The following is a 21,881-nucleotide window of genomic DNA, read 5'->3' as shown; positions in this document are numbered from 1 at the left end:
ACATATGACAGAACCTCATTATTGTCATGTGTGACGTAAAGCTCTATCTAAAAGTCACAATGTGATTTAAACGATCACTCATTTACGTCGACACGGATATGGTGAGGAGAGACGCGCGGAAAAAACAACAGTCCACGAGCGAAACTCAAGACTTCCCGGGATCTAAAAAACATTTGCATGTAAACTCCAATTGGTCGTCACACCATGTGACGCAGACGCAGCTGTCCAATGGCGGTGGAGCAAAATAATAAGAGTCGATTATTTTTGTCAGTAATATTACTTTGTTTTGCATTTCTCATTTTAGTACTAAACGTAACGACAACAATAGTATTACATTATCCTAAAATGTTAATATGATGAAATACAAACAAAGACACAGAAGAACCACCATAATGGTTTGAATATGTGTCATGTGAACAATGCAATCAGAATGTATACAGTAAATGTACATATTTCAATTTAACTGTAGCAGTCATAAAAAAAATGTTATGGTGAACTGGTAAATTTGTTTGACAAAACATTTATTTATATATATTTATAATATGTATTTAAAATATCTAATTTGTTAGTCAAACAATAACAAATTGTGTCCCGACTATTAATATCACACACGAGAATCCTGAAGGATGCATTTCACAGCTTAGAGACAAATCAGTGAAAACGCAAAACAAATTTCTATTGTTTTATGAAAAAAAATGTTTGCTGTTGACCAGCCAACAGGAGCATTTTACTAATGTGCTAGCACATAATTTACTCAACCATGTAGTACATTTACAAGCAGACAAAAACTAGGTTTAATCATCATCATCAAACTTGATCTTCTTGCCCTGGAAAGCCTGGATCTGTCCTTGCTGCTCCCTCCTTTTCTTACTGGCCTCCCACGACGGGTGCAACGCCTGCTTTGGTGCCTGTTGGGTAAATCCACCTCGACCCCCGTGATCCTTGTGACTGACAGCATCGCCTCTGCCTCGACCTCTGCCTCTGCCAAAAGAGTCAAAGCCCCTTTCGGGCTCAGATCGACTACCTTCAGGCTTACTATACTTGAAGCCTGAATTTCTTTCGGTTCCCCTTTCTTGCTTTGGGAACTTAGATTCCCTACTAAAATCTCTATTTGGACCACCCTTCATTGTTGCTTGGCCCCTAAACTTACCCCAACCTCTCCCTCTGCCTGCACCTCTTCCCTTATTTTGCACAGGGCTAGACAGAGTGGAACAAAAAACAGACTGCATCGAGACTTTAGATTTAAGCCTGGCCTCCAAATCATCAAGCTCGGTCTGAACCTTATTAGCCGAATCGTTTTTCACCTCATGCTGCTTCTTTTCCCCTAATCCACTTTCCTGCTCCGTATTCTTCTTGTTCTTTTTGAATTTTCTCACTTTTCCTACAAAAAAGCCATCATCATCATCACTCTCCTCTGACTGGGAGGACTGTTTGTGAAAACGTTCCTCTGTGCTGTCGTCAAAGTATTCTTTCTCTTCATCATCCGACATCTCAGAATCACTGTCTTCCTCATTTTTTGTTCTCTGGGGCGCTGAAGGCTTTTTTTCACTCTGTTTACTGGAAGGTTTTTCTTTTACAAGCTTCTTTACTGTACTGCTTTTAGCTGGAATTTTTTTTACACTTCCAGAAGATGGCGTTTCTTTCTTTGGAACATCAGCAGTTTCTTTCTTTGCAGCAGCTTTCATTGGTTGTGTTTCAGGTTTAGCAACAGTTGCCCCTTCAGCGCTCTTAAGCACACCATCTTCGTTCTTTTTGAATGTCTTTTCCCATTGCTCTTCTGTGCTTTCTTCCTCCTCTTTGTCACTCTCTCCCCCTCTGGCTAGTGACTGTGGGTTCACCTTTACAATCTGGCCTTTCACTTTCTTTTCCACTTTCGGATTCATCCGCTCCTGTTTAAAGGCTCTGACTGCAGTTTTGATGGCCAAGATCTTCTTGTCGAACTGAGGATGGCTGGCGATGCGTGCTATGGCCCGCTCCGTAATGGTGGATTTTGGGTTTTTACACACCTGTTCAAAAATAAGGCGTTTCTGCAACGCCATCTTGGTCACCTGCCAATGACATTACCAAATTATTTGGTGAACATGTAGCCACAATGTTAACTGTTTTTTAAATGAATTACATTTGCTCTAAAAATAAAAAATAAAATAAAATAAAGAATCAAATAAACAAGTCATTATAAACCCTACCAGGTCAGGTGCAGCATTCTTCATAGCATGAATCTCCTCCAGTAGTCGATCAGCTCTCTTTTGATTTCTTTCAACTTCCCTGTCTTTCCCTTTCTTCTTCTTCAAGGCACCAATCTTGCGTGTCAGCTTCCTTATGATCAAAGCCCTCACCCTCTTCACTTCCTTTCTCATTTTTACTACCTCATTGTTAAGGTTGAGAACATCACTCTCCTTGTTCTCTTTAGGCGAAACAGGTAAGTTAATAGTTTTCTCAGGTTTGTCTACAACCTGTGTGTTTTCATCTTGGTCTTCTTCATTGCTCTCCTGGCTGTGATTACTTCTATCATCATCATCATCATCATCATCATCATCTTCTTCTTCTTTTTCTTCTTTAGCTCTGTCATCTTCTTCACCGCCACCATCATGGCCATATTTCTCAACGTTGTCCTCTTTTACCTTACTGTCATCATGATCTTCAGATTTCTCAGCTTTGTCCTCTTCTACCTTACTGCCTTCATTATCTTCTTTTTCTTCTCGCTCTTCCTCCTCCACCTCCTTTTTCTGATCCAATAGCACCATATGCTCCATCTGTCTTGAAAAAAATGACACTGCCATTTGAAACCTATACAAACATTCATTATTTAGAAATGGGCCTCGCTGCACAGTATTATTCAAAGATGCTCCCAAAATCTATTTCTTTATTGATCCCACAGTGGGGAGATTACATTGCTGGAGCAGCCACAGGAAAAACAGCTGACTAACTACCTAAACTAAGAAAAATGTGCAAAATGAAACACGGGACATGTTTGCATATTACCAACTTCACATATATACAGCTCAGGCATTAAATTTGTGCAGAGTAAGAACAAACTTTCAGCACGTAAAGAGCATGAAGAGATCTCCACGGTAAAATCAGTGATCTGAATATGATATTTGTATCACACTAGGTATAGCGTTATTAAAATTAAAAAAGCGTTCGTGCCATACTGCAACTGAATAGACCTGAGATAAAATTCACTTGGGTAGAATGAGAAAAGGTTGTTAAACGCTTGTCCAAGGATCTCAAAACAAACGTGGTGGAGAAAGCATGGGTAAGTTTTACGAAATGATAGTAGCTTATTAGTAGTATCAGTGACATTAAAATAAGAACATCTGTACATACGATAAAAAATTGCCTCACTGTAACCCGTTATTTTTACACTCACCGTTTAGGTATTTGGGTAAATTATCTAAAATTGTTAAAAACGTCCAGGCTTGTAGGGAGCAGCCATGTTTGATGCGTCTGCGTGGCGACGGCGTGACGTCAGACGTTAGCGAGGGGACGCAGTGTGTCGTGAAAAGGGGAGGGCCTTCCGCGGACTGTTTTTATTTATTTCTTTGTTTCATGTGCATAAAACAACAACAATGGTGGATAATTGAAGAAGTGTGAACATTAGGATGAGCGAATGACATTTCCACTTACAGTTACCAGACCGATATCACAGGTGAATCAACAGGGGGAGGATGAAGCGGCGCAATGCGGACTGCAGCAAACTCCGACGGCCGTTAAAACGGAACCGAATCACCGAGGGTATATATAGCAGGTACAAAAAGGGGCTGGAGGGACGTTATTGTATAACAATGGCGCCTCTCTGCATATGTCAAGACGGGGTTGCCAGCTTCTGCTACATTCGTATCTAAGCACGCTTTGGTTTTTGGCTAACGTTTTAACAGCAGCTAAATGAAAATAACCGCATATTCTCAAAATGATAGGCCTAACGTTAGGTGTGTGGCATTTCATACATCGGATGTCCGTGGCAAGGAAGTTAAACTTAGCAAGCTTATGTTTAGCAAAGAGACGCATTGTGACGCGTTGGGCACTTCGCCCCGTGGAATTATTTTTTTTTGGCATAAAATAAATAACATGAAGTTGTGAGGAAAATCGTGTTGGCGCTGGAGATGACAGCAGCAATGTCAGGGGCGCTCGTTTTGAAGGCTGGGGTGACGCCGGCGGCGGGGCTCTCACCTGCGCTTTGTCTGTCAGAGGTCTAAATTAAAACGCGCTACAGAAACAATAGCCCACCTTATTGTGAATGGTTAATTCTGACTGGACCGTATAAACGCATATATTATCTGAGCAGGTTTAATGCTAGCATACAGTGTGTTTTGTTTCCCTTTGATTGGTGTCATACCATAAAAAAGGACCAGCTGTGCTTAGAGTAACGTGCCCAGACATGCTCCTCTATACATACTCACAAGCCCCCTGTGTCTGAACTCATATGAGCTCCTTTGTCTCCTATTTCTATTTCATCAGATGTATTGCTAGATTCACAAGTTACTTTAGTAATAAATCACACTCTTGAAATATCATTTGTTTGCCTTAAAGCCTTATATGAACTTGATAATGTAATTTTTAAGTCATCTTGCAAATGTAAATATAATCACAGTGCTGTAGCATAAATGTGATGTTTGTTTGGTTATTTTATCATTCAGATCTGCCCCGTCGCCTGCCTTTTTTTTAAAGCCCCTTCCCATGTTTCTCTGTTCAGCCTTTTTCTCTTTGTCTTGTCCTCTCTCGCAGTACGTTCCTGTACCTGAAGTTCCTGGTGGTCTGGGTGTTAGTTCTCCTGGCTGACTTTGTTTTGGAGTTCAGATTTGAGTACCTGTGGCCATTCTGGCTTTTCATTCGAAGTGTCTACGACTCCTTCAGATATCAGGGGCTGGTAAGAGCTTGTGTTTCTGATGCTGACCTCCCCCGATAACCTCCCCTCACACACACAAACACACACACACACACACACACACACACACACACACACACACACACACACACACACACACACTCATGTAGACCTCACAAGTTGGAGGTTTATATTGAGTTGGACATATTTGTGTTTGCAGAGGTCCAATTACTACACACTCACACCATTCTAGATATGTATGCACAGTAATTAGCAGTATTTAACGGCGTGACTCTTTTTTTCCTATCCCTCAGGCATTCTCTGTGTTCTTCGTATGTGTGGCGTTTACATCAGACATCATCTGCCTCCTTTTTATCCCTGTCCAGTGGCTGTTTTTTGCTGCCAGCACCTATGTATGGGTTCAGTATGTGTGGCACACAGGTTAGTCCAGGATTCCTGTGGATTCTTTTTTTCTTTCTTTTTTTTATTTTTGCCAGTCATACATTTACTTTCACTTCAGACACATTTTGCACAGGACATTAACAGCTGCCAACTTTGGTAAGTGTTAAACCAGACAGTGTCATTTTGCTTTCTTCCTTCCCTCTTACAGATAGAGGGGTTTGTCTGCCAACTCTGTCACTGTGGATCCTGTTTGTGTACATCGAAGCTGCCATACGGTTTAAAGATCTGAAGAACTTTCATGTAGACCTATGTCGACCCTTTGCTGCTCATTGGTAAACAAATTATTGTCACTTATTACTTTGGTTTTATCATATTTAACCGTGTTAAATGGTAAATATAAATATAAAGTCCTTGTTTGAGAGTGCCTCTCTTCATCTCCCAGTATCGGCTATCCGGTGGTAACTTTGGGCTTCGGCTTTAAGAGCTACGTCAGCTACAAAATGCGACTGAGGAAACAAAAAGAAGTGCAAAAGGAGAATGAATTCTACATGCAGCTGCTACAGCAGGCTTTGCCGCCAGAGCAACAGATGCTGCAGAGACAAGAGAGGGAGGCAGAAGAGGGTAAGACACTGATGCACAAAAACATCAAACACAGAACCTATTGCAATGGGCACAGCAGAAAAACATGGACAGGAATGAACTGTACTCAAATGCAGGTGCTACACAGGGGCATGACTCCAGAAATAATATTTAGTCCATTAAAATGAGCCTATTAACAAAGATCCACCCAACCATCAAGGATGGTTATATGTCCATATGTTGATGCAGTGGAATTGCAAGACCGCATTTATTAGAATAATTAATCTATTCATTGCACCTGTTAACAGCTTGCTTTCTCACATGTGGCATGTTTTAATATCTCAAACTATAATATAGTAAAATATCTTATAACTGTCTTTTAAAAGCACTACATACCTGTAGTTCAGATCAATTGAGTTAGTGCCTTTGGCTCTGTCCTGGCTCATGTTCACGCTGGGGTTTTTGCACGTACAGCACCAAGAACTGTCAAGAACATGATGACTTAAAGTTTGACAACTTACTCACTGATGAGGCATTTCTGGTGACTGTCGGCCTGCGTCATTTGCAATTTATGGGCCCAAAACCAAACTTGACAGATAACACACAATCTTGCAGTTTACTTTATCATGTGTGTTTATGTCCCACTCACAGAGATATCACACAGACACGTAGTGGTTCCTGAACCTGGTCCTAGCCTTAAAAAAAACACATTTCTAAGAAGACACAAGTTTAATTTGCTCGAAGAGGTTCAGCTGATAAACACCAAAGGATGTGCAATGTGTGTGCACTTCATGCACTTGTGGTGACACTCAGACTCAGTCACTCGACCCCATGGGTATGAGACGTGATTGGATAAACATACATAAACACAAATTAACAAAATAATTTCTTGACATTTCACAGCCAATTCAATGGTAATTTTGGCATTTTTATTTTTACTCCTTCATTATACTTAAGAATCAGACACACACACACACACACACACACACACACCATTTTACTCGACCCAAAACCAGTTACATCACAGGTTCATCAACAACCTAACTACACAAAACAGACCAATGCATTGATGATTTTGCATCAGGTGTTAAATACTTTTTTACCATCTAATTTTGTAAAAGAAAGCATGAAAGTGTTTGTGGAGTTTTTTTAATCTATAGTTTTCAGTTGGTGTAATCCTGTTTTCATATGACTTCTAATGCTTCCTATATCCACTTCCTTCTAGCTGCTTTAGCTAAAGGGGTCCAGGAGGTAGAACCCTCAGTAATATCCCAAAATGGAGCACCTCCTGGAAAGAAAGGTACCTCAGTCCCATTACCAGAACTGGAATACCGGGAAAAAGGGAAGGACAGTACAGCAAAAGAGCGTGAGAGTAAAAAACAGAACATGATTGGAATCAATAACAACAGTATTATGCACACACTGGACTCCAAACTACCGGAGACAGAGTACATTGAGAACTACGTTGGCGCCAAGAGACTGAATAATGATCTGGCAGGAGAAAACACACATGCAGATACCAACATACACTCTGCTGCGAAAGAGGAGACTGGGGGGACAGGAAAGAACTACAAAAATGCCAGCGGAGGTGGAAGCACCATTTCCAACTCATCTCCACGAAATCACAGTTCTACAAATGGCAGTGTGCCGCCGGGCTCCTCGACCAGTAAGACTGAGAAGAAGCAGAAAGGGGCAGGGAAGGGTCAGAAGGACCCGGTGGAAAACTGCATCCCCAACAACCAGCTGGGCAAGCCGGATGCGCTAATACGGTACGCTTACACTGTTTGAAGCTATGTTATTTTGCTTGTAAAGCCTGGTTGCTTTGGTGCACTTGCTGCAGTTGTTACATCCAATGATGTTGGTTGTATCTCATCTTCCTCGAGTTTTGCAGAAATAACAGGAATTGAAGCCAGTACTTGTTTTATAGCCATCAAGACTCAAGTAATTGGCGTATACAAGCCAGTACTTTTTCCCATCTCTATATATTCTCTAACAAAGTAACTGTGTTTAAACTGATCTGGACATTGTTGAAGTGTTCAAGTTTTTTTTCTGCTGAGTGGTTTAACTGCCTTCTTGTCTTTTTATGTGAAAGGCTGGAGCAGGATGTGAAGCGCTTGAAGGCAGATCTTCAGGCTAACAGGCAGTTGGAGTCTGAGCTGCGGGGACAGCTTTCCTCGCTGAGCAGCCAGGACCGCAGCCTTCGCTCTGAACTTGGCCAGCTGCGCCAGGACAACGAGCTACTACAGAACAAGTGGGTGCATGCACACTGAAGAAAACCATTGTCAGGGTCTGACAGCAGTGATGTAGTTGCTACAGAATTGGTTATTTTCTTTCATGTTGTTGTACACATTACAGAAAGATGGATCACTGCTGATTCAAAATAACAAATGGGAATAGAAGCATCTATATGTTGAAATAGCTGATTCGCTGAAAGGTTTTGCGTTGGTAGATTCAAATAAAAAGCAGAAGCTGTGACTTCTACAGTATTGCCAGAGTATGGTCAGTCTGAGCTCAAAGTTCCCATAATGCAACACATTATTTTCATTTATGTATTGTGCATTGTCATAGCAGTGACACTAGAGGAAGATTTTTGGATAATTAAAGTAATATACTGTACGCTTGCAGCTGCCTGCAAGCTTATAAACCGCCTGCCAATTTTTTCTCACTTAGGCTCCACAGTTCTGTCCAGGCTAAGCAGAAGGATAAGCAGACCATCTCCCAGCTAGAGAAGCGGCTGAAGGTCGAGCAGGAGGCTCGGGCCCTGGCTGAGAAACAGCTGGCTGAAGAGAGAAAGAGGAAGAAGATAGAGGAAGCCACTGCTGCCAGAGCCGTAGCTTTGGCTGCTGCCACCAGGTATGCATTATAACTGAACTAGGAAGGTTAGTGATTGCAGTCACTCAAATGAGAAACGAGTGCGTTTATTGCCATAACATGCCTTTTTCTGTTTTGTCGAACAGAGTTGAGTCCACTGATTCTCTGCGTGGTCGTATTAGAGAGCTGGAGACAGAGTTTAAGAAGCTCAGCATGGACATGAAAGTTAAAGAGGAGCAGATTAGGGACCTTGAGGGCAAGTGCCAGGTACGAGTATGTGGTTTAACTTGGTTTGGTTGTTTGTGCAAACCTTTTTGGGCATAAGATACAGCAAAGCCTCTGTTGTCTTGATTGTGAGACACCTTTTCCTCCCACTTGTTGCAAATAGGAGCTGCGAAAGTATAAAGAAAATGAGAAGGACACCGAGGTGTTGATGTCTGCGCTGTCAGCCATGCAGGAGAAGACCCAGCACCTGGAGAACAGTCTGAGTGCTGAAACCAGGATCAAGCTGGACCTCTTCTCCGCCCTGGGTGACGCCAAGAGGCAGCTAGAGATAGCACAAGGTAGATGCTGACTGTGGAGATGCAGCAACATACAGTACCCACCATGTCATTAAACTGTCACAGTGAACCAAAGTAGCAGTGACTGAAACCACACCAAACCACAAGTAAGCAGAGCCATGAACTCCCTCTGGGAAACGGTTTCTGAACTGGTAATGAAACGTAATGCCTGAACATAATTACAGCATTTCTAATCCTCGAAATAGAATCAATAAGCCTGGGCCTTTACCACAACACCACCAACAACCCTGAGTAAATAGTGTTTGTACCTAGTTGATAGATACACACTCATACAGCTATTCCTGACTGCTGTGCACCATGCAGGCGTCTTACGATCAAGAAATTCCGATCCATTGTATCTAGTGTTTGGATTTTCTTCATATCATAGATCATATGTCTCATTGTTTGTTTTCTCTTTCTGTGTTAAAACTAACATGTAAGTGTAGAAATCAAAATTCTATATTATTTGTTCCCATTGCTGTTGCTGACATATAGCATGGCACATTTACAGTCATAGAAGAAAATCACTGCAGTGACATGTAAGAGTGGATCTCCCACAACTTACTCTTAACCCTTTGATTCCTCCATCCCCTCCAGGCCAGATCCACCAGAGGGAGCAGGAGATTGCAGAGCTGAAGCAGAAGATAGCAGAGGTGATGGCGGTGATGCCCAGCCTGTCCTACTCGCCAGACGGCAGCAGTCTCAGCCCCGTCACCCCGCACTACTCCTCCAAGTTCATGGACAGTAGTCCCTCCTCTTTGGACCCCAACGCCTCAGTCTACCAGCCCCTCAAAAAGTGACTCTGACAGCCACACTTCATGTCACAATGAACTTTATCTCTTTCTCAAGCTTTCTGTTCCAGTTTGAGCCTTTTTTTTCTGAGTTAACAGCTCCTGACAGTTTTGCACTCTAATTTACCACACACAGTGCACAAAGCCCCTCCATGCATATCTGTTTGAGTCCTTTTTTTGGTTCTATTATGAGAACTATTATTCAGAGGTGGTCGCCGTACAGTATGATGTTTTTCGTTGGGTTTTGGGATTTAGCCATTCGACGGTGTGATCAGTTTGTAGGGGGGTGACAACACGGTGTGTTAGCCAAATGTCAAATGCAGAGCCATCATGCATTGCTTTATGTTGGTCTTCTTTTGGTGTAGAGTAAAACCCCCCAGAGCCATATTATTTCCCAGAGCGAGCTGATCCCAAGATCTTTACTTCAAAAGACTGCTTTAGTGATGGTATGTGATAAGGCTGGAGACATGTTTCAGTTCTGATAGGAACTGGAAACCCACCTGTAAAGTAAAGCCCTGTGAGAGATACATGAAAATAAAACGATTCATGTTTCCTTAGCACTATTAACTTAAATCAGTGATTGTTTTGTAAAGCTTCAGTTCAGTTACGACAGTGTACATTTCTTCTAAAACGGTGATATTGAACTTTTGCCGTGTTCCTCAGATACTATTTATTCTCCTAATGCTGGAGTAGTGCATTCTCCATGATTACTAGTAAGTGGATGATGCAGCTGTAGTTTTATCCTAAAACAAACTGAGCTGTTGAGATTCGACCTGGCACTGCCAAAATTTTCCATCTATGTTCACCTGTTTTTCCTTTCGCGCTCTCCTTCTGGACCAAATTCGAACCCACTAGGCCATATTGTTCACTGGATTTAATGATGTCGAGGTAACCGGTCGTTACCATTATTTGCAGATTTTACAGTGCCTTGTTGTTTCTCTTTTTTGAGATGCAGAAACCACATACTTTGCAACCCTGGGATCTAAAAGCATCAAGTTTTAAAAGCCTCAACATCATCTTTTTTTCCTCGCTTTAATATGGCAGTTTTTATTTTTTTTACAGCATCATTCCTAGTCAGTATTCTGAAGAGGCACCTCAGACATATTTATTCTGTTTTGCAGCTAATTGATCACAGTCCTACAGGCTTAGAGGAAAAACATAACAGTGGACATTGTGCATGTGATTTCATGGTGACACAATCTTGGTATGCCAAACAACAGCCAAACTGATTGTGTGTTATCATGCCCTAGAGTTGGCATTTAGTTGTTTACAACAATGTAAATTAACTGAGGAATGTTTTCTTTGTTTATTTGATTTCAGTTCTTAAGTGCCAAGTGTTGATGTTCGGTTTCCATCCATACTTTGATCGATGTAGCTAGCCTAATGTTTGCAGAGGAGTGCTTTTTTGTCATTATAACATATTTGAATGGCGTGTTTACAAGATTCTGGTCTTGGTGAAGAGGCAGGTGGTCAGCTGAACTAACTGTGTTATTTACACATTTATTTATTTGTTGACCATTTATTCTGTGGCACCTTCTTGATATTTCCCACCATATTCAGTTGATTTCCTATATTTTCTGCCAGGAAGGATTCTGTAAATGTGTTGTGTTGGGAAAAGGTTACCCCTGAACCATTTGACCATGTTGTGCTGTCATGTGGCCTATACCTGGAGAATCAGTATTTTTTGTGGATCGCTCTGACGTGTTAAATTGAGTTCTCAAGTTGCTTTTATAAATGGGTGTAGAAAGAAGGGAAGGTGACAAAGTGTTTTGCTTTATCTTTTCATTGTTCCACCATGTTTATTTTCTTTATTCAAAGTGATGGTGGCTGTGTTACACTTTTCACTTTGACCATCACTATTAAAGAAAGTCTTGCTGGTGGCAGTGCAAGCTGTTAAAATTGTGTGCATGTTGTTTTGTGTCCTTATTTTTGCATTGACAAAATTTTTAACACGTGGTCAGGATAATGTACATAACTGTCCTGTGCATTGTATACTTTATGTTTGCAAATATCTATATTGTGATTCCTATTTGATACTTTTTAAAATAAGATTGATGGTAAATACATCATTTATATAAATGCAATACTATCTCTAAAAAATACTCTAAACCTCTCCAGCATTTTAGCATTCAGTTTTTTAATATCCAAGACGGCAACATTCCTAAAGCTCAAATATTGCAACTCCTTCAGTGGTTAAATGAAATGCTGCTTTTAAGGACATCTTGTAAAGTCAATCTGTAAGAAAGAGCTTTTTGAGTGACAAAGTGACAACTCGAGCAGCCTTACGTCAAACCTTAATTTGGATCAGATTAACGCAAAAATGCTCTATGTTAAATAGACGCTGTGTGTATTTTTATTTGTGTTTGAAAATATGGTAATTCCAGGAAAACAGGTTTTTAGTGTTTTATAACACACACAACACGTAATATTTAACACATAAATCTACAATAGAAATGTATAATGTGATCAAACATACATAGTGACGCAGTATGCTGTTTTGTGTAGTTTTAATGTTTTACTGTAAATGAGTTATGCATTTACTGTGAAGGTTGTTTAATCGCCTCAAGCCTAACGTTACCCAAACGTCCCGTATCCCACGAATGCAGCACTCCTTTTCTGTCGTGCTCGTGCACGTGCGCTGATCTCGTAAATAGCGGTATTCCTGACTGCACGAGAAGGCACCACAAGTCCATCCTCCCCATCAGCAGTCCGGTCAACAACATTTCTCCAGGAGGACTCGGCAGCAAACTTCACCGACTCACCGCACTTTAACAGCCCCGACATGGATGCCCTCAGGTCGGCAGGGAGAGCTATTATCCGGAGCCCCAGTGTGGCGAAGCAGTCCTGGACTTCGGGCAGACACAAAAGTAAGGATCCACGCAAACGTCAAAATACGTGTTTGAGCCCAGGTTCAGTTAGCGTCAGTTTCACCGCGTCGAAGTTGACTTGTTTTCGCGCTGCGCCTGTTCCCCCTTAATTAACGTTTCCAAAAAAAAAAAAACGCGCAAAGTCCTCAAATAACCTGTAATCTACCGCTAGAAACGCGAAACTTACCAAAACAGGATTGTTGCGTTGCCAACAAAGTCACCGAGGTCATTTTTAATTACGTCTCGGTTTGTTTGACGCGGCGACTGAAAGCACGCGACGAAATGCAGTTTCAAACGGCAACTGTTGCTAAACGTTTTAGTCTGTTTTCAGATCATGTTTTGTGATTTTACGCTAACGCTGTTGCGCAAGTCTGCGTTTTTGTGCCGTTAGTCCGGTTTCTGGAGTTCTGATCCGTGCACCTTCACAACTACGCACAATATCGCAGCTGCAGCACAAACCAAACCAAAAGTGTCAAACTAAAGTCACACTTTACGTTTTATGGATTTGATTTGCGTTTTAGTACAGTAACAACCTTCTAAACTCCCAGTAGAAAGAAGTCCGGGTCCAAACTACACTTTGCAGTGATGTGTGCCTTGCTCAAGGGCCCTTCAATAGCTCGGGAGCCTGCCCACTGTGCAGCATTAACATAAACTCCTTCTGAGGTCACCCTGGCGCCCATTGTGGTCCTCAAGGGCCACTTTGTGAGTTAAATCTCACTTGATCCAGGCTGTAAAGTTCTGGGGGGGGGGTTGTTTAGCTGAGGAAACGTGAAAGCTCCCCGCCTGTCACCAAGCGCAGATGCCAGGAATGCTGCTGCTCAGCCGGCGGACGACCCCCGTCGGCCCCGTCCCGAGCTGCTCTCGTTTCAGGCTCCTCCAGGAAGGCCAGCGTGGAGCGCACAGGGCTGAAACGCTAGCAGCCCACCGGGGTCCGCGGCCGCGCCCCCCCCCCCCCCCCCCCCCTGCTAAGGCCTTTTCTGGGGTCCATCCAGCTGGCGCGTCCCGCAGAAACACTTGCGTTATGTGATGTTTAAATGAAATGTGTTGCGTTTTGTGAGGTGGCCTAGTTGCATTTCACAAATCACACTCAACGACGTCCACCCTCTTAAATGTTTTGCAGATGTTTTTAAAAATGACTAAGCTTTTTTTTTTTTTTTTTTCCTCAGGCGAGGTGTTTGCTTTAAATCGGCGCTTGCTGCAGTGTTCAGTGGAACTCAAAGCCTCTTATAAATACAGCCGCGGGTCCTACATAAGTAAAGCATTGTAGTATAGGTAACGAGGTCATCCACTTCCGTCGGGCACACATTCTTCATTTGCACTGACCCACATCACCTACGTCAGTTTTCCAGGTCTCACTTTAGTCCCGAGGACCAGGTGGGGGTCAGCGTATTTACCACCAACCCAGTATAATGGAGATCTTAGATGAATGCAGTTGTCTCTAACCACTTGTTTCCTCCAGATATTGTATTGGTAGATCAATATCTCCAGATCTGTGGGTTGAGAACATATTTAGCAGCATCGGGGCTGCCCCCCCCTCCCCTTTTTTTGTGGCCTCTCTAGCTTTTTATTTACTGCTCTGTTTTGTCTTGGCGCGGTCACACTGCATGATTTAAACTGCCACACTTCCAGTGTCAAGGACGCAGCCTTTGGCTGCTTGTCTGCTGGAAAGAGGCTTTTTCTGGGACCCTCCCTGAATGGAGGCATGTGACCATACCAGCCATCAGCGTGGGAATCTGCGTATGCCCCTATGACAAATCTTGGCCCACTTGCTGTAGAAGAATTGACGAATTCTTATGGTTGAGGTCCACTGTTATTTTTGGCCATTGTTCGCACACTTCCCTTCCTCCTGTGCTTCCTTGTGGCAAAGATTACATAGCAACACTGACTTTTATCGCTCTGTTGGCTGGTGTGTTTTGTTTTGCTTACTTCTTTTTTTAGTGTATGCACCCACTTCGAGAGAGAACTTGAGTTCTTGTCCGCATGCCCCAACGCTCATAGGCAGATGTGCGTCTTCCAGTGTGTCCAATAAGACAGTTTATGATGTGGTGAGGTAAATTCAACCTCAACAGGTCAAAGTACGAATCTCAGTTTTAGTTTTTTTATTTATTTATTTATTTATTTATTTATTTATTTTGGGTGTGAGGAATTTCGCTTAATGTCTGTCTTACACTGCAGCTCCTGGAAAAACCCATCCTTGATGTTGTTGACAAGGTAATTTACTCATAGGCAGAGATTTCCACAGCAGCCTGTCATCACTCTGGTGTTCTGCAAACTCTGACATCCGTTTTCTGAGGAACCTGATTTTACAGACCATGTAGACGTAGTGTATTTGAAAATGATATGTTAGATGTGGCAGAGGTTGAATTGAGGATTAAAAAAAAAACAAAAAAAAACCTTGGCACAGAGTTGGGAGTTGTCGGACCACAGTTGGTGGTTTCCACAGTGATCCACTGTTAAGTGTAGACACACAGATCAGCCAGGATGCGAATTGCTTGTCAGTGGGGCCCTTTAGGATCAACATGTTAGGTGTCACAGTTTCCATCAAGGTATTATTGTATGGAGCACTGATAATAAAAGAAATAGGTTCTTGCTTCAAAACAACATGACGGGGCGTTTCTAATTAACTGTACATGTCCTGCAAAAATTTAAATTGCCCTCACATTAGAAAACCCATTTAGTTTAGAGCCAGCAGTAATTCTTTTAACCCAGAGGATAAAGTGGGTTTGTATTCATTTAACATACTGTACACATGACCTTTGACTCTAAAGCTCTCCACATTTAAAGGAGAACCTAATGTACTGTATAATATTGACCATTCAGTTCTGAGAGCAGCCTGTAGACCCTTGCGTAACCATACCTCAGTTATCCATTAAAGATCTGTCTAATTAAGCTGTCCGTGAGTTCAGTGGGAACTTTATAGTGTCATAATGTCTTAAAAGCTGTTTCACTGACTTGGACGTGGAAATTTTCTGATGTTTGAAGTTTTGTGTTTTGTTTTTTTCTACCAAAATCTGTAGCTGTGACTCTCACCACTTGTAGTTAAAGTAGTAGGTAAACATTACTGTGGGCCATGTTGTTGTAATCACTTGTAATGTTACATAATTCGCATAACACACATAATTCAAAGTGACATTATATAGGGTTGTATACGTTGGGGTTTTATCCCGGAGGCAATCACAGAAATGACTCAGACAGGATGTTGTGCTAGTTAAACTTGAATTTATTTATTAGTGAGAAGAATGTAAACATGTCCTTCCCATGATTACATGGATAACAGTTAAAACATCTGATTACATAAGCCACAGTAGCAGTGTTGGACCAAACATTGTTTGGTAGATGTTGCTCCTGGTTATTGATAGTCTGCTCATAAGTATAGACAGTTTCCAGTTGATGAAGCCTTGTTTGAAGTATTGTTTTAATGATGAAAGCTTTTACATAATTGGCAAAGTATCTTGCATATCGTACATATACTACATGGGTTGTCACATGTCCTGAGCTGTAGCATGTTCATCCTTGATCGGTGAATTGGCAGCCACCTAAAATTATTCACAACAGTTTATTTTTTAATAAATGGATTTTATTGGAAGGGGTAAAAGCCACACTTTGTTTGTTTATTTGGAAATGTGAAGTGTTTTTAGCTTAGACGGAAGAATTTGTTAGAATAAACGCTGTTTTTTTAAACAAGCATTATTCAACATTCTGTCTAGGCCTTTAACAGCCTTTTAAAACCTTCTCTTTGGTCTGCATTGACACAGTCCTGGCTTCTGTGTGTGAGTGTTTGTGGTATTCATCCCAGAGGAGGTAAATGCTGGGAGCATGAATTTCTTCTCCTACTCTTCTTCCCTCCTGTCATTCTCTGAGGAAGTGTGTGTGTGTGTGTGTGTAACCGCAGCCACTGGGTCAGTGCCAGACAACACCACACACAAACCTGATGAGAAGGCGCTCAGGTAAAATCTGTCACTTACAACAGGACACTTATTGTTCTTTTCAGTACACAAACTAATGAGCTATCTTTTTGTTCTTGTAAAGGTTTACAGAAAAAAATTATCAAAACTAGATCTTTAGATAAAAAGCCACTGAAGGAAAACCCAAACCTCCCTCTAATCCTGTCACAGTTCCTGCATAATTACTCCTCACACGTGGGCTTTTTATTGTCGAGTACTGTAAGTTGTTTTGGGGCTGAAATATTTATTTAACTTTGACAGTACCTTTGACCTACATACAGTGTTTTTCCTTTTCCGCTTCGGCGAGAGGGTAGTTCGACATGGGCTGTTTACATCTGCTCTGATTTGTGTTTTCATCGAGCGCTTTGAACATCTCCCTCAACCAGCGTTACTCATTTTAAACCTAAAATGGGAGCTGGGATGCAGTGGTGTTTTGAAAGTTTGCAAATTTTCTCATAAATATGACCTAAACATGCTCATATTTTCCGTCAAGTCCTAAAACTAGATAAAGGGAACCCACTTACACCAATGACACAAGCGCCTCTCACTTAATCTTTTATTTATTTTGTATCCCTACATATTTATGTGTGGTAAAAGTATCCAAACCACTGTTTTAATAACTGGTACAGTAACAGAAATGTTCAGGAAAAACTTAATGCTGCAAAAAGAGCATCACACAGTTTTTAGCCTATTCTAATGTTTTAGAAGCTGATCTGTAAGGTTTCTTTTTTTTTTTTTTTTTTTTTTTTAACTTGTTCATAGGAACACACTTGGGCATTATGGTTGTTTTCTGGTAGCATGATCCACGAGTTTTCGCAGGTTCTACCATGCCGCCATAGTTCTTTAATGTGGTATGATATCAGTCGCTACCAAGTTTCCTGCATGTGACCCTGGATTTCCTTGTGACCTCCACCACTATTGCTCCTTGCTTTTGTATTTTGCTCCTCCTGGGAAAGGTAATAATTACTTAAACCATTTTGGTGCAATCTGCTCAACAATTGACTGGTGAAGTTCAAACTCCAGATCCAAAATTTCCACCCTGTTGAGCATCAACAACTTTCCTCAATGATCTTCAGAGATTTCTTTAGTTAAAGTCACAATACACTGGAACAAACTTGGATCCAATTTCATCTACAGTAACTAATTAAACCACTTTTTTACTTTGTCTTTCAATTGATAATCTTGGAACAGTGACTATCATTAGCTTTTCTTTATGACTTTATCTCGTCCTATTTCTAAACGCAACAAACCACTTTATGAACAAGACTGTAAAAAGTCAATACATTTTCCATCCAAATCACAAATTGATTGACCTACTTTCTGATTTTTTTAGAGCTTCCTGAAAACTGGACTGACACAAGGGAGATGATCTTGGAGGGCATGACCTTTAACCTTCGTCACCTGGGCATGACACTAGTGGACCAGCCCAAGGGCGAAGACCTTTCAGCTGCTGCCGTGAAGAGGATTGTGGCCACGGTGAGCGCTGCAGCCATGCTGTTTTGAATTGTTCTTGTTTTAATACAAGGCTTATCACACTGGGTGGAGGAGTTGTACTCTAGTACTTGTGTCTTCTAATGCACTTAAACTCAAACCCTTCAATTAGACTGCACAGGTTTAATTGGGTTTAAATCAAATAATTTGTCACTGAACAAGGCTCTCTTTACAATTTTCCATCTAACAGGCTAAAGCCAGTGGGAAGAAACCTCAGAAGGTTGCGTTCAAGGTTTCCCCTCAGGGAATAGTCCTGTACGAAAACTCAAGCAATAAACTCCTGGAAAGTGTCTCCATATACAGGTATGTGCAGAGCAGCACTAAGAGCATTGATGTGTTTGTGTGAAATGTGACACGTGACACCCTTTCTATGCTTTTTTTTTTTTTGTCTTATCTGCGACCTCTGGCCTGCAGAATATCCTACTGCACAGTGGACAAACTGCATGATAAAGTATTTGCTTATATTGCTCAAAACGCCCACAATGGGACCCTGGAGTGTCACGCCTATCTATGCTCCAAGAGGAAAGTGGTGAGTAAAAATCAAAATAATCCTTATCATTATCGTTAACTGTGAGCATGTGTGATGTTTAGTGCCTCCTTCAGTGAAGGATGAACATTAATCTTTGTCCATTTGGTCACTGTGTATTTTTCTGCTCCTCTCCAGGCTCAGGCAGTGGCGTTGACAGTAGCCCAGGCCTTCACAATAGCTTTTGAACTGTGGCAAGTCACCAAAGAAGGTAGGAGCCACGTTTCTTACACCACTCCAGTCCTGGATGGAGTCACTTTATCAGTGTCTTGAGACAGCCTTGATGCTCCAAGGATCTCAATATCAGTAGTAAACATGTCTCAACAGCCTGTTTTGTTGTGTCTCTGCGCACCTCTCTAGACAAAGGCAAGAGAGTGAAGTCTGGTTCAGCTGGAGAGAGCAGCAGTAGCTCTCATTCAGAGAGGTCCAACAGCTTGGGGAGCCTGAAGGGGACAGGTAAAACAGGAGTGTTTGAGTGAGGGGACGTTAGACTAGCACTGATAAATGCAACATCTGCATGTTCTCTGCATAGTTCTTCGTCTTTTGAGATAGAAACACCTAATATTTCCCGTCTCGTTCAGCCCATTTTGTTCCTCATTTAGTGATAACCATTAGCAGGAAATCATACATTGTACTCTAATAGATGAATGCATATGGTCTGTCCACCCAGATGTTGCCACAGACAACCTATTGGACCTTGAGGATGGTGTGCATGTTGCAGTGGAGACCAATGGAAATGTAGAGGAGGATCAGCTGGATAACCATGTGCCCTCTGAGACCAATAACAACCCTGCCTGGGTAAGAGGCTATTGTTTTAAATGGAAACACCACTAAGTAATAGCTGGTGTTTGGTCTCCCTAGAGTGTCTTAACCAAGGATGATTCCCTTTTCAGGAAATAGAAGATGGTTTGGATGAGGCATTTTCCAGGTGAGATATTCTGGACCATTTTAACTAAAGGGAAATGAATGCTTGGCTTTACGCTGCCACCTACTGATGATTTGTGTGTACTGCATCATTAAAATGCCTTGGTTTTGGATTAGGTAAGACGTAAGTAGAAATAAATATAATGGGACAAGAAATTTGACTGTTTCTGAAGTCTGGCTGACAAACTTGGCTTTGAACTGTCTTCAATCTGCTGTGTTTATGTCTCCAGCCGCACTTTGGATAGATATGATTCATTTCCAGGTAAAGTTGAGTACGGCCATTAACTGTTAGACGTCTTTGGTGTCGTAGTCTACATTACTAACTAACTATTAACCAGTTTGCAGGTCAGACATCTTAGTCAATAGTAAGAAGTGGTGTTATGTGTGTATTACTCCCATGATGAGTTTGTTGAGGCTGTGGGGGGGCAGTTGGTCAGAGAGGTTGTTGGTCTGGAGGCACAGCCTGAGGTTTTACTTACTACCACGTTAACACACAGTACTCACTGTAAGTGCACTTTTTAGTTGACTACAGTGGCTGATCCGGGTGTATCTGAGTCCAATCATCAATTTAGGCAAAGCCTTGAAATGGGTCAGTTTGAGTTCCAGTTCTACACATCTGAGATCCACATATGAACTAATTCATCTATAGCAGGCAGATCAACAAACATTACATATCCATTATAAAAATAAAACTGCAGTGTGTACTTAGAGTCTTAAAAAGTACATCAACATTTCTATTTGCAATAATACTTTTTTTGTCGTACTGGAAAAGAAACTTGTAATTTTGTGATGATACACCTCAGTTCAACTCTGTATTTCCTCAGCCGGTCCCTCCAGTTTCTGCTGCCATATTAGCACCAGCAGATGGTGGTCAGTGTAAGCTGGACTTGCCCTGTTCAGTTTTAGGCTTTTTATTGACCTACTTTAGGACGAAATGCACACAGAGCCTTGTTCTCCTCATCCACTCACCCTCTTCCCCTGTGTCTCCTCAGGCTGGCAGTGTCACGTACTAACCCCCAGGTCCTGGACATTGGGGTGACGCCCCAAGATTGGCTGGCCGAGCCCGACTCGGAGAACGCCAGTGCAAACGCTCCCCGCGGTCTCAGCCCGTTCAGAGACGATATCTTCGCCTTCTGACAGCGTCACGTCTTTGTCTTCCTCTAAAATAACATGGCGCCACTGTGTATTTTTAAAGGCTGCAGCAAGTCGATAAGGGATAGAAGTATAAAACTGAGATAACGTTTGGCCTTCTCAGTTTGTTGGTGCTCTTGTTACATGGACGGTTCTTCGGACACAGCACAGGCCACTGCTCCTGCACACCAAAGCAATAAGATTTTCCTTTAAGGTTACTACATCTCTCCTGTATTTACACCTGACATGTTCTCCAAGTCATCTTTTTGACAGTATTCGTTGTCCTCTGTTTACCCTCGTGTTTTTTCTGTACTTGTGCCATCATAATCTGTGTTGTAAATGTGTTTAGTTATAATTTATAGTTTTATAATTATTTTTTTACGGATAAAGACGAGTAGGATTTAATACAGACTGACAACATTAATAAGAGCAGGACAATCATTCTATGCTACATCTTTAAGAGGAAAATGACCTAATGGTTGCTTAGTATTCAGGCACAGCATTGGTTCAATTGGCTGATGTGAGGAGTTGGATTTCCACCTTGGATGTAAACAGAAAGTTGTTTTATTTTCTAGAATCTAAAAATGGATGTAGGTGTTGTGTTTTACTCAATGGACACTGGGCTCATTGAAGCCATGTTGTTACAGGCACTTGTGCTCTGCAGTGTAACACCAGTCTCTTAAATGAAGCCCATGTGCCTTCATACTCTGGTGTCACCATTACAATGTAAACTATAATCAGCAGTTTATAGAAATAAAATGTATTCATGAAACTGTATCCTTTGCTCTATCTGTCTATAGGTGGATGCTAGTAACACTCAGACTTTATAAGAGGAAGATGGAGATTTAATTATGCTGGAAGTCAAGAATTATCTTGTTTTCATAAGTTTCCCACTAGATGTGTCTTTTATTGCCACCCTGCTGTCACACTTGCCATGTAGTTTCTGCTTTCAGAAACAAATGGTGCAGTTTCTTATAAATGGCAGCAGGGGGCGGTCTTGTGCTGTCCAAAGAAACCCACACACTGCAAT

The 21,881-nt window shown here is 41.6% G+C and overlaps 3 protein-coding genes and 1 long non-coding RNA gene across 7 annotated transcripts; 2 read left to right on the top strand and 2 right to left on the bottom strand.

Moving 5' to 3' along the window:
- Window positions 1–669: 669 nt before the first annotated feature.
- srfbp1 (serum response factor binding protein 1) lies at window positions 670–3,506 on the bottom strand. 2 transcript variants are annotated; one of them, XM_029166866.3, is made up of 3 exons: window positions 3,371–3,506; window positions 2,187–2,753; window positions 670–2,048 (listed from the first exon to the last, which is right to left on the bottom strand). In XM_029166866.3, exons 2-3 carry the CDS (start codon window positions 2,751–2,753, stop codon window positions 795–797), a joined length of 1,821 nt encoding a protein of 606 aa, XP_029022699.1. In that variant the 5' UTR covers window positions 3,371–3,506; the 3' UTR covers window positions 670–794. The 2 variants fall into 2 exon arrangements, with proteins under 2 accessions (XP_029022699.1, XP_029022700.1); XM_029166867.3 differs by having other exon boundaries at window positions 2,187–2,757; window positions 3,371–3,499.
- An 8-nt stretch (window positions 3,507–3,514) lies between these two features.
- Window positions 3,515–11,870, top strand: maco1a (macoilin 1a). Of its 2 annotated transcripts, none has more exons than XM_029166864.3 (11): window positions 3,515–3,748; window positions 4,726–4,867; window positions 5,140–5,266; window positions 5,436–5,559; window positions 5,670–5,848; window positions 7,032–7,575; window positions 7,899–8,057; window positions 8,477–8,659; window positions 8,764–8,884; window positions 9,006–9,180; window positions 9,775–11,870. In XM_029166864.3, exons 1-11 carry the CDS (start codon window positions 3,669–3,671, stop codon window positions 9,975–9,977), a joined length of 2,037 nt encoding a protein of 678 aa, XP_029022697.1. In that variant the 5' UTR covers window positions 3,515–3,668; the 3' UTR covers window positions 9,978–11,870. The 2 variants fall into 2 exon arrangements, with proteins under 2 accessions (XP_029022697.1, XP_029022698.1); XM_029166865.3 differs by lacking the exon at window positions 3,515–3,748 and adding an exon at window positions 3,779–3,929.
- LOC129604821 (uncharacterized) lies at window positions 9,023–13,152 on the bottom strand. The gene is made up of 3 exons (XR_008696092.1): window positions 13,023–13,152; window positions 9,743–9,809; window positions 9,023–9,164 (listed from the first exon to the last, which is right to left on the bottom strand). It is a non-coding gene; the product is annotated as an uncharacterized LOC129604821 (long non-coding RNA).
- Window positions 12,598–21,628, top strand: ldlrap1a (low density lipoprotein receptor adaptor protein 1a). 2 transcript variants are annotated; one of them, XM_055512807.1, is made up of 10 exons: window positions 12,598–12,835; window positions 18,113–18,255; window positions 18,461–18,573; window positions 18,685–18,799; window positions 18,935–19,007; window positions 19,157–19,252; window positions 19,467–19,594; window positions 19,690–19,724; window positions 19,951–19,982; window positions 20,713–21,628. In XM_055512807.1, exons 1-10 carry the CDS (start codon window positions 12,751–12,753, stop codon window positions 20,757–20,759), a joined length of 867 nt encoding a protein of 288 aa, XP_055368782.1. In that variant the 5' UTR covers window positions 12,598–12,750; the 3' UTR covers window positions 20,760–21,628. The 2 variants fall into 2 exon arrangements, with proteins under 2 accessions (XP_055368782.1, XP_029023260.1); XM_029167427.3 differs by lacking the exon at window positions 19,951–19,982.
- The last annotated feature ends 253 nt before the right edge of the window (window positions 21,629–21,881 follow it).

This window comes from Betta splendens, chromosome 11 (assembly GCF_900634795.4).
Source record: "Betta splendens chromosome 11, fBetSpl5.4, whole genome shotgun sequence".
Lineage (NCBI taxonomy): Eukaryota > Metazoa > Chordata > Actinopteri > Anabantiformes > Osphronemidae > Betta > Betta splendens.
Note: the sequence above shows the minus strand (reverse complement) of the source record. Positions and strands in the feature narration are given on the sequence as shown.

Coding starts and splice junctions, on each gene's coding strand:
- maco1a (XM_029166864.3), top strand. CDS start 3,669: ATGAAGCGGCGCAATGCGGACTGCAGCAAACTCCGACGGCCGTTAAAA. Junction 5,560..5,669: donor CGACCCTTTGCTGCTCATTG/GTAAACAAATTA, acceptor TTCATCTCCCAG/TATCGGCTATCCGGTGGTAA. Junction 8,885..9,005: donor ACCTTGAGGGCAAGTGCCAG/GTACGAGTATGT, acceptor TGTTGCAAATAG/GAGCTGCGAAAGTATAAAGA.
- srfbp1 (XM_029166866.3), bottom strand. CDS start 2,753: ATGGAGCATATGGTGCTATTGGATCAGAAAAAGGAGGTGGAGGAGGAA. Junction 2,049..2,186: donor AGAATGCTGCACCTGACCTG/GTAGGGTTTATA, acceptor TGTCATTGGCAG/GTGACCAAGATGGCGTTGCA.
- ldlrap1a (XM_029167427.3), top strand. CDS start 12,751: ATGGATGCCCTCAGGTCGGCAGGGAGAGCTATTATCCGGAGCCCCAGT. Junction 18,800..18,934: donor TATGCTCCAAGAGGAAAGTG/GTGAGTAAAAAT, acceptor GCTCCTCTCCAG/GCTCAGGCAGTGGCGTTGAC. Junction 19,725..20,712: donor TTGGATGAGGCATTTTCCAG/GTGAGATATTCT, acceptor GTGTCTCCTCAG/GCTGGCAGTGTCACGTACTA.